The sequence below is a fragment of the Schistocerca cancellata genome, chromosome 7 (assembly GCF_023864275.1).
Source record: "Schistocerca cancellata isolate TAMUIC-IGC-003103 chromosome 7, iqSchCanc2.1, whole genome shotgun sequence".
Lineage (NCBI taxonomy): Eukaryota > Metazoa > Arthropoda > Insecta > Orthoptera > Acrididae > Schistocerca > Schistocerca cancellata.
In genome coordinates, this window is record NC_064632.1 from 90,776,965 (window position 1) to 90,788,704 (window position 11,740).

General features: G+C 36.8%; 1 protein-coding gene across 6 annotated transcripts in view; it reads left to right on the forward strand.

Moving 5' to 3' along the window:
* Positions 1-9,317, forward strand: part of LOC126092392 (LIM domain-binding protein 2) — an 846,950-nt gene extending 837,633 nt beyond the window's left edge. For all 6 annotated transcript variants that reach the window (XM_049907960.1, XM_049907963.1, XM_049907966.1 and 3 more), the window contains exons 9-10: positions 2,545-2,672; positions 6,834-9,317. In XM_049907960.1, the coding sequence (XP_049763917.1) occupies positions 2,545-2,672; positions 6,834-7,133 (428 nt within the window). In that variant the 3' untranslated portion in view covers positions 7,134-9,317. The remainder of the gene's footprint in view (positions 1-2,544; positions 2,673-6,833) is intronic.
* Positions 9,318-11,740: the final 2,423 nt, after the last annotated feature.

Below are 11,740 nucleotides of genomic sequence, written 5' to 3' on the forward strand. Positions count from 1 at the left end.
TACTTGGGAATCAATCCCATATGCTCGTGCCTTAGTTAGGAGTTTGCAGTGGGGCACCGAGTCAAACGCTTTCCGGAGGTCAAGGAATATGGCATCCGACTGATACCCTTCATCCATGGTTTGCAAGATATCATGTGAAAAAAGGGCGAGTTGCCTCATTTTCTGGAAATAACTTCTGGGATGTTCAATTTTGCAGCGAATATCTTGAGAGAAGTCCCACTTATTGTTGATATGACACCCCAAATATTTATATGATGGAACCCATTCGATCCCATCATTATTGACTACAAGCGTGCTCTGAATTTTATCTCGGTTCCTGATGACAACCATTCATTTTGTCTTTTTGATATTTAAGGTAACCCCGTGGCACCGCTCTCGTTTAGAGAACAAGCGTCACAAAGCTATAACAAAAAAGCACTGAATGTGTATATGCACCATTTGATGATGAGCTACTAGGCAGCTCAAAACTGGCCATGGTTTACTGAAAAACATCTATTTAGAAAGGTTACTGGTTGTGGTAATTTCTGAAAACATAACTGAAAAGTAACCGGTTCCTTTTAGTACTCATGTGTTTGACCTCACACTTTTCCTTATTTAGAGTCAATTGCCACTTTTTGCACCGTACAGATATTTTGTTTAAATCATTTTGCAATTGGTTTCAATTTGCTGATAACCTTACTGTATGGTAAATGACAGTATCATCTGCAAACCATCTAAGAGGGATGCTCAGATTGTCTCCTAAATCCTTTATACAGATTAGGAACATCAGAGGATCTATAACACTTCCTTGGGGAATGCCAGACATAACTTCTTTTTTAATCAGCGACTTTTTGCCAGTTACTATGAGCTATGACATTCCTGGCAGGAATTCACAAATCCAGTTGTTGCACAGAGACACTACTCCTTAGGCATGCAATTTGATTAGAAGCTGCTTGTGAGGAAGGAGGGAACAGCAGTTTGTAACTATCAGTAATCTTTACCTTGGCCTGTGCTCATTAGCATATACTGCTGTCACTGTGATATTTCTAAGTAGCTATAAGTAAGGAGCATCATGAAGAAATAGTGATTACCAATCAATATGTCAGCACTGCACTTAGTTTACACACTTGTCATCTGCACAGTTTATTGATTTCCAATAGTGGTGCTAAGGCTGTTACTTCAGAATGTTGTATCTTTGTAATTATGCTATTCACACTAGCATTAGCTCCTTTTCTAGCCCTAGTACACTCATTCACGCACACAACCACACAGATACCCAAACGAACATTCCTTTAGGCACGGCAAGACTCAAGCCATGTGGATTTGGGTGTCTGCGTGGTTGTGAGTGTGAATGTTTGTGAGTGTGAATGTTTGTACTTAGGCTAGAAAGATAGCTATTACTTGAAAGCTAGTGTGAAAGCTGTTTTCTGTTATGTTTTTCTGTGTTCCACACTTCAGTGTGCACCCTGTGAATTATTGCCTTTCCTTATTTAACATGTTGCACCCTCCAGGAATTTCCATCATTGTTGTCAGTTGTTACACCACCACTTACAAAAGACTGAAATTGGGGCTTTCAAACTCCGGCAAGATATTGTACATTTGCCAGAGCATTTTGTTTCCTTGCACACACTTACAAAGTAAGAAACTGCCATATTCCTGCTCACAGGTGTGCTAGTTCTACATATTCAGGATGATAGCCTGGAGTTTTGAGAAATGGGTATAGAGGCACTTGTAGGTTAAATCTCGATTCTTGAGGCAGGTAACTCAGTTGATGATCCACTAACCTATGAATGCCAGATATCAGTGGTCTAGCAACACATCACTTAACAGTTAAAACTTCTCAGAAAAGTTCAGTGGGAAATTTCAGCCTTACTTTATTTCTCTCCTTCCTTATGCAATCTGTTTCCTCTGCGTTCCTCTGAAGCTTTCCACCTTCTCTTTCATTTTGTGATATTTTCACTCTGCTGTCTCCATGGATGTATAATCCTAGAGTTTATCTGTGACCCATGTTAAAAAGAGAGAGAGAGAGAGAGAGAGAGAGAGAGAGAGAGAGAGAGAGAGAGAGAGAGAGAGAGAGGTTATCTAAACAACTTTCGTGTGATGTCTGTAGATTATCTAAGGTAATGAGTGAGTGGCTGAGGAAATTGCATTGCTGTTTGTCCAGCTCCATCTCTAACTAGCTCTCTGTCGATATTATCTTTTCCAGCAGTAAAAGAAGTCTTTCAGCCATTGAACTGCAACCGCGCATAGAGCACCATCTACAAATAGTCTTCCCTCAAAATGATCTGATCTGAACTGTGTCAACCTTTAGTTCACAAATGGAGAATCTCGTAATATGTTTGATTTAAATCTCAGTTCATATTCAACAACCAACTAGTTTCTTGTTATTTTTGAGGGAACATGGTTCTGAGTTAATCTGTTTTTTCAGTGTTTAACCCAGCTTCAGCCATTACATGAGAACTGTCTGATTGCATTTCTCATTCATATTGTCAAGTAAAATATAATACATGATTATCATATGTATTTTCAAATTTGAATACTTATTAACTTTTTCCTTGCACGCAGAGTCACAACGACCAGCAAACAAGAGGCGGAAACGGAAAGGTTCCCAGTCTGGAGGTGCTGCCAACAATGCTCCTCCTGCGCCCAACAAGAAACGCTCACCTGGACCAAATTTCTCTTTAGCATCACAGGTGAGCATTCTAGAAAAGCAGAAGATTAGGATGATGTGAAAATGATATATTACAGGGTGTTTCAAAAGGAATATACATTTTTTGAATGCATATATTTAATAAATTGTAAGACATACAACTGTGAAACTTGGGACACATATTTACAGATCCCTAAAGTTAGATTACTGATGTTAATATGTCCTCCAACAGTGACTTGATCAATATAGCATAGATACTCAAATTCGTCCCATACTTGGGCAAGAATGTCCATTATCACTGATGTTATGGCAGTATGGATCCAGTTCTTCAGCTTTTCTAGATTTTGTGGTAGTATTGGTGCATCAACATTGTTCTTAGTAAAGTGCCACAAGAAGAAGTCAGAGGGCATTAAATTGGCGAACTTGGAGGCCAGCTGAGAAGTCACTGCCTGTCTGACAACCAATCCAGCTGCTAGGTAGAGTATCGTTCAGATATTCACGCAATTGGTACCTCCAGTGAGGGGGTGCCCCATCTTGTTGAAAAATGAAATTGTCCTCATTCAGCCTTGCTAACAACCAATTTTGTAACATACTAAGACACTGGTGAGTGGTAACCATGTTTCCACTAAAGGAGAATGGGCTGCAAACAGGTGAATGGGGTACTGGGCAGACCACATTGACTTTGGGTGAACCTTGTACATGTTGAGTGTGTGCACGTGGGTTCTGTTGGCCCCAAATTTGTACACTATGTTTGTTTACTTCTCACTAATGTGGGAAGGTGCTTGATCACTGAAAACTATGCATTGTGCAAAAGTTTTATTACCGTCAGTAGCATTCTGAAGCTTGACGGCCATATGTTTGTTGTTATGATGTAGAGTGTGTAAAAGCTATAACTTTTACAACTTTATAACTAACTGACATCTTAAAATGCACCAAATTGATTTTGTAGAACTTGCCATTTTAATTTGTGCGATATTTTTGTTGGAAACATGGGTGGCAAGGGTTCTTTCCTTTACATTCACATCCTATAAACTATTGATACCATGTGTGAATGTTCCATCCATTTGGAGGATCAGTTTGGTACCACAGGTATGTCAACCTGAGAAAACTCGAGAACACAGAATGATTTGTGCTGAGTAGCAGCCATTTTGCAACATGTGACAACAATCAAGACAACTGTCTTCTAGGGTCAATGAATATAAACTTGGCAGTTTATTCATTCATCCAATAACTCAGCCGTGGGGCAGTATTTGATAGTTTTGACAACATAATACTCTTTAATGTGTATATTCTTTTTGAAACTATCTGTATTTTGTTGCATAGGTTTGATCTTGAAATGTGAGTTTATTCACTTTAGCAAACCAAAAATTAACATGACAAGTGAAATAAGAATACCATTAAAAAAAATAAAAATAAAAAAATAAAAAATAAACTTGTTTAATCTTGAATTTTTAACTTGGTTGAATTTTTAACTCGGTATTATGTTTTTTTCTTTCGTGATGATGCATTTTACTAAAGATTGTTAGTAAGCCAAGCCACACATATTCCCACAGACATTGTAAATTTTCATACTTATTGTTTTCACTTGTGTGTGTGTGTGTGTGTGTGTGTGTGTGTGTGTGTGTGTGTGTGTGTGTGTAGGGTTGCTAAAAGAGGTAGTGCTGACGTAGCTTCTTCGTATGAAGATAGGAAGATGGTAGTGGGCTTAAAAGCAGAAGACGAAGGACTCAGGGTAAGGGAAGGAGGTCAGAAAGGAGAATGTGGGTGAGCTTGGATGGAACAAGCATACCTTAGCAAAAGATTTTGCTGAAAACCGAAGGAAATTCTGGTCTTACATAAAATCGGTAAGCAGGTCGAAGGCTTCCATCCAGTCACTCACTGATCAGTCTGGCCTGGCAACGCAAGACAGCAAAACGAAAGCTGAAATTTTAAATTTAGCATTTGAGAAATCTTTCATGCAGGAGGATCGTACAAACATACCGCTGTCTGAGTCTCGTACAGATTCCCATGTGGGGGACATAGTGATAGACATCCCTGGGGTTGTGAAGCAGCTGAATGGGTTTAAAATAAATAAATCGCCAGGTCCTGATGGGATTCCAGTTCGGTTTTAACAGAGTACTCTACTGCATTGACTCCTTACTTAGCTTGCATTTATCGCGAATCTCTTGCCCAACGTAAAGTCCCGAGCGACTGGAAAAAAGTGCAGGTGACACCTGTATATAAGAAGGGTAGGAGGACGGAACCTCAAAATTACAGACCAGTGTCCTTAACATCGGTTTGTTGCAGGATTCTTGAACATATTCTCAGTTCGAATGTAATGAATTTCCTTGAGACAGAGAAGTTGCTGACCATGCACCAGCACGGCTTTAGAAAGCATCGCTCCTGCGAAATACAACTCGCCCTTTTTTCGCGTAGTGTGGCCTTGCCTTTATTAAGCGATTTAAGCTGCTTCGTTACTCCGAGGATATCTACTTCTATGTTTCTCATCTTGGCAGTTGTTCTTGACTGGAATTCAGGAATATTTACTTCGTCTCCTTTGGTGGAGGAGTTTCGGAAAACCATGTTTAATAACTCTGCTTTTGTGGCACTGTCATCAGTGACTTCACCGTTGTTATTGCGTAGTGAAGGTATTGATTGTGTCTTGGCACCGGTGTGCTTTATGTATGATCAGAATCTCTTTGGAATTTCTGCCAGATTTTGAGACCGAATTTTGTTGTGGAAATTTTTAAAAGCATCGCGCATTGAAGTACGTGCCATATTTCAAACTTCTGTAAAAAAACAGCAGACTGTGTCTCTCCGTGTTTGTTCTAATCTCTCTCATCTTGTTCTTGTGGTTTCTAAATGAGATGGATACAGCAGAATTTTTCAGTTGTTCATCAGATGCCAGTTCTGTAAGTTTAACCAACAACGTTTCATAAGAATGACATTGGCTTTCCCCCAAAGACTCCCACTTAAGTTCCCTGAGTACCTCCATTATTATGTAATTTGTCCTGTACTGACTTGTTATGAGCCTAAAAGCTATAGCATACTTTTATTGGAACTTGACTTTCTTGTAAAAATATGCTGTGTGGCTAATACTACGTGATTGCTACCCCTCTCTTATGAACACAAAAGGATATGAATGATCAGTGAATAATTTAGCCGAGATGACTTTTTTGGACTCTGCAGTTTTTATAGTTATTTTTGTTTTAGAAATGTTTGTTTATGGTTATTGTTTGCAAAATATTCTCTGTGGTTATAAATATGTCTGCTTCACTCAATATCAGATAAAGAAGTGCCCCATTCAAATTTTTATCATTTAAGGAAGCCAGTGACAACAATTTCTCTGAATAAAAATAAATATATGACTAACTGGTTGAATCTAGCTCGTAACAATAACTAAATAAATTATACTAAAATGAAGAAGCTGAAAGAAAGATATATAATATAGGACTAGAAATATAAGTGAGATAGAGTGGATCAGTGACAGAAAAAAAGAAAGTAGAAGCAAATAGGGCAGAAAGCATCAAAAAGGAACAAAAATACAAGGAAAATAGAAACTTGCAAAAGAGGAAAAAATGGAAACTTTTAACTAACCATAATAGAATGGGAAGGTAATGGCAGGATGTAGTGGAGGAGGGAGTTGGTGGAAGAAAATGTATTAGGCAGTATCAGATGAAGTAACATAGATTCATGTCAGGTGAATGACTGGTTTTGACTAACAAAGGCCCGAGGTGCTGAAGTTGGGGCAATGATCCAAATAGTATCCATACTGAATCACATCACAAGATAGTGGGTGTTATATTGTGGGACCAGATATTGGATTTTGCCACCATACACAATCCATCTTGTAACTGTTTGTTTTAAGTGCCAATGTAGTGGTTACTGTGCAAACATGCATAGCAACTGCGATGTTGGGCATCTCACAAGTGGCTTTTTTTCCTGATGAAGTAGGTTTTGTTAATAGTAAGGCTAGAGTCGAGAATGATACGAGGGTGTGTCACACATTTTTGCATGTAAGGTATTGTGTATGTACCATAGTCTGGATCTCATTCCACCTTTGCTAGTGTTGAACTCTGCTTGTACCTGAATCTTGTTCACGGAAAAATTGTTGTGCATAAGAAAGATAAGTGGTTGCCTGTCACAAACACAGAGTATGTGAATGACTTTGTTCTGCAGTTACCATCTTTTCTCTCAACTGAGATGCTTTTGTATTTCATTTCAGGACGTAATGGTTGTTGGCGAACCATCACTGATGGGTGGCGAGTTCGGGGATGAGGACGAGAGGCTCATAACACGGCTGGAGAACACACAGTACGATGCGGCCAACTCCCTGGACCACGACAACCACGGCTTCTCGGACTCGCCTATGACGGGGGGCCCTAATTCGTGGGGGGGAGGAGGGCCAGTAGGTGGGCCTGGAGTGGGCGGACCTGTGGCCGATAGGGGACCCGGTGTCCCACCTCAGGGCAACACGCCGTCCAGCCAGGACTCGGACAAGAAATCTCCAGCTGTGAGTCAGTGATAGTGCGCACTGTGAGGTGAGGTGAGGCGAGGCGAGGCCGAAGTAAGAGTGTTCGTGTGACACTGAGGCACTCCTAAAGCTGTGTGTGCCATTCTTGTTGAAGTGTCGTTTCTTTCTGACAGGTGGCCAACACATTATTTAAAATAAATTTTAATGTGGACATAAAAATAAAGTATTCAGATAAATTTCTATTTCAAGGTGTTCATAGTCTGTGCATGACTATGTAGAAATTGTAATATTGACACTACTTTATTATAGATTAGTTTGGAGAAATTGTGCAATGCAAATAGACTCCTCCAAGGAAAGAGGTATGTTGGTGTTCAGTTCTGGTAGTGTTCATTATTGGATAAGGGTTTTCTGAACACGATCTCCAACACCATTGGAATAATCTGAAAATCATTGATTTTAGATATTCAGATTTTCATATGTAATAAATAACATAGTTGTAGTTGTCTTATTCAGTAAAAAAAAAAAAAAAAGCTCTTCATGCTATTCATTTATAAATGAATTGTGTTTTAATTACACAGGACGAATACTCAACAGAGTAGGCTTTCTCATACCTGTTACATAAAATTGTAATTTATTTTAAATTATTGTACATTATTTATGTAGTTTAAATTAGTGCTTGCTCAATATTTTATGAAATGTAAAGATAGTTACAAATATTTCAGTTTTGTGCTAAAAGCCAAGGTGTGTGAATAAAGTAAGATGAAACTCTTTTGAAATCCATAAATTTAGTTTCGTTACAGTCACATCTTGCATTGCTTTCACAGTCAGCACTAGTTTAAATTACTGCTTTTGTTCTCTCCATTATTATCCGCAAGATGCATAAAGAATTTGTGATATCTCTTCCTGAAACTATTTTTTTTATCTTTTTGATTATCTATTCATTATTTGACCAGCATATTTGTGAAGAAGTAAAGTTTTGCATCTCTACAGTGAATGGATTTTATCATCTTTTAGTGCACCTCACTTTTACAAAACCATTATATCCTTTTGAAGTTGTTCATTGTACTAGTAAGAAAGAATTGTTTCCAAGCTTCAAATTGTATATTTAATTTTGAGCTGTTTCTTCTAACAATCTTTTGTTTCTGAGGAGCGGCAGTCAGTGGAATGCCATGCTGCATATGAAAAATACTTTTAACAACAGTTTCAGTATTATACAGTCTGTTGGAAACATAATTTAAAAGCATTTAGGAAACTTATTTGTTGGATATTTTTCAGTAGCATCTCATTTCTATGTAACGTGAATTTTACTTCCCACATGTTGCCAGTGCATGGTACAGCACATTACTGTATACACATTCAGTGATACGGAAAAATGTTCCCAAGCATTGGTTTGATGATGGTAGTAGTAGCAGCCTTAACTGTTTGTAAATGGGAAGTCAAAACTACATTAGTGTGTCTGATCTTATCACAATTATTTTTTGTAACAAATAAGAGAGTGGCAATGTTGTTATAGTGTGACTGCTGAGCTGCTTGTAATCACTGAATTTTAAAAAAAATATTTGTTTTATCCTGTCTTGGATGATTCAGACAGTTCATACATTTCCGTTTCCCAAAATAAAATTATTGAGGATGAGGCATCAGCTGCTGTGATATTGTTGTTCCAGCAGTAACCAATTTTAATTTTTTCTTTTTGTACATTGTTTGTTGTTGTTTGCTTCCTGGTGCTCTAAAGTGAAAAAGTGAAAGAGAAATACTTGATGTCTTTTTGATGTATGCTGTGCATTCAATGGAAACAATAGTCTTATCTAATTTCTATGTTTTTTGACGTATTTTAAATTACAAACGTAAGACATTAGATATTACCTTCACTGAATATTTTGGAGGCAAGTATTTCTACATTGGTTTCTGCCAGAAGAATGCTTACAAAGCTGTCTGTCTTATTGTATTGTAAACATGAAGTATGAAACTTTCTTTTGTCTGGAATAATACATATTGTTTACCTATGTATTGGACACTTCAGGAATAATTGCAGTTCCTAATTTAATATTTTTGTGTGTTGTACAAAAATGTATTCATGGAATGAAACTTGACTGTTTTGTGAAGTGCTATAAATGTGTATTTATAAAATCTTCAACCACTTGCAGATAACTCTGCAACATTACAAGAAGAACAGCCTTTGAAGTACAATTTTTGATAGCAAAAAAATATAAAGACAGCAACTTAAAGATACAAGTAGCACAGTGTTATTTCTTATTTTATACACATAGCGTTTTATACAACTTGATTTTGATGTCTTATTTATGCAGGTAAAAGTGGTGTGTTGCTTGCGAAGTACATAACCAGTAATGCAGTTGATCTCAATATCTTTTTGTTTAATTTTGAGAAGCAGCCTACAATTTTTAAATACTATTTTATGAAGTAGCTGCACTGTAACAAGAATCTTCTTAATTTGAAAAACAAAACAAAAAAGCAAAAACAAAACAGACATTTAAGGAACAATTAGAAGTAATTTGACTGGCAAGTCCGTGACTCTATACAGTCTTCCAAGTAATTCGTTCTTTCTTTCTTAATGACATATACATGTCACTCAACAAATAATTCCCCTGAATCTGATGAAATTTGTGTGTCAACTGATCTTATTACATTAGCATAGTCTTCCTTTACTTCAACATGTTTCTTTAATTTCATTAACGTTGGTATAGTTTCACTGGGACGCGTATAAATGCCTTATTCTATTACTGGTTCATTACGATAACCTTTGGATCAAATGTAAAGGTATATGATGAACATTTATCATACTTCAAAATGTACTGTAGTCCAGATTTGGACTCAAAATTATGTGTTACGTTTTACAAACATTTGTCCCTGATTAACCTTCAGCTGTTAAGTGACCTGGAGATGCAGAAAGTCTGTCAGGCATTTCTTGTATTCACATCTAATTTACTTTGATCTTTTATAATTAGCCACTTGCACTAGGCTTCTAATTTCTGATCATCAGGTGAGTAGTTCTAAAATAGATATTCATGGAAATTTGAAGTAGCTACTTGTTTCAGACCAATACTCTAATAGAAGCTCATATCTTATAAATATTAACAATTTCTGAAAATAAATTTAACTTCGGTTCAAGAACTACTCACTTTTCCACTTTCCAGTATTTGTCAGCGCACTCTGTATTCCAGTATTAACAGTTTTTGAACCTTGGGGAAACTAAAATAGGAAGGAGGCATAAATAGTGCTGAAGTAAACGGTGCATCACTATTACTACTGGTCTAACACTAAAGCCCACTATGAGGAAAACTGAATGTCTTGACATGCTTCCCACATCTAACCTATGAAAGCCTTCTCTCTTTTTTAATTGCTATCCATGAAACAATATAAATACATTAAACTGTGTGACTCTTTGAGTGACCTTTTCAAGTACTCCATTATCTGAAACAAGGTAGGTATGGAGGAATAATTTTATTGAAGCAGTTATTGTCTAAATATTGTGTTTTGGTGTCTTCTGAATAGTATTTCTCCTTATATTATTACTTCGATTGCTACATTGTTTTGCTAAATATTGGATTGTGCGATCAGTGCCAGTCTTAAAAAATACCCGATGAACCCAGTTACTCCTTTCTTTTCATTTCATCTTTGAGATTGATTGAAGATGTATACCTATAGTCTACAGTCCTGATAAGTGTGGCATTACTAATCCTGTTTTTTGTTTAGGTGCAGGTTAAATGACAACACTTAAAACAGTTTCATTTCCTACTTAATTGTTGGCTTTTCAAGGCTCTGGCTGTTTTAAATTGTCACTGCAAGAGGAGTTGTGAAATATTATGGTGGCATTTTTTTTTCGGAAGTCCTACAAAAGAAATTTAGGAGCAGAATTAATTATGTATCAATGCTCTTGATACAAAACCCAGATTGCACAAATGCTGGGAGTGTTTCTAAGGAGAATACCAGTTAACATCTCACTCCCTTCTTTGCATTAAAATAGCTAGTGCCCAAGTTTAAGAACAAGAATTAAGAGCACTTCTGTACCACTGCTAAACGCATCACTTGAAGTGAATAGGTCACTTGCTGTTCAGGAAACTATAGTGACACATTTTGGGTACAGCACATTTTGAGAATGAGAATGTCTGCCAAATAAAATATAAAGTCATAAGCACAAGCATAATGTACAAAAGTCATTAACAGTAATGACAGCTAAGGTTTTTAAAAAAATTCAAAATAATGTAATCATACCAAACAAGTTGCCTTCATACGAAATTTGGAATCGCAGGCATACATCCTCACCATCAGTAATGATGGAGTGTTGCTATTACAAAACATGCCATCAGGTATTGTGGGTGTATGGGTTCAGTGATGTTAATTGCATCCACAGAGATAAACAAACAATTTGATAACAAAATAATATATGAAAATTTTAGAGAAATAAGAGTGAAACTATCAGTTTACAACACAAAATGAAATAGATATATAAGAAAAATAAAGCACACAACTATTAACCACTGTTAAACACTTGATAAGAAACTGAACAATGGGATGATTATGAGAATCATTAAACATGATGTTATTGGGATGCAGACAGGTATACACAGGAAGCCAGTTATAAATATGGTGACACAAGTCTGAAATTATGTTTTCTATTAGTATATCTGATGCCCCAGCTG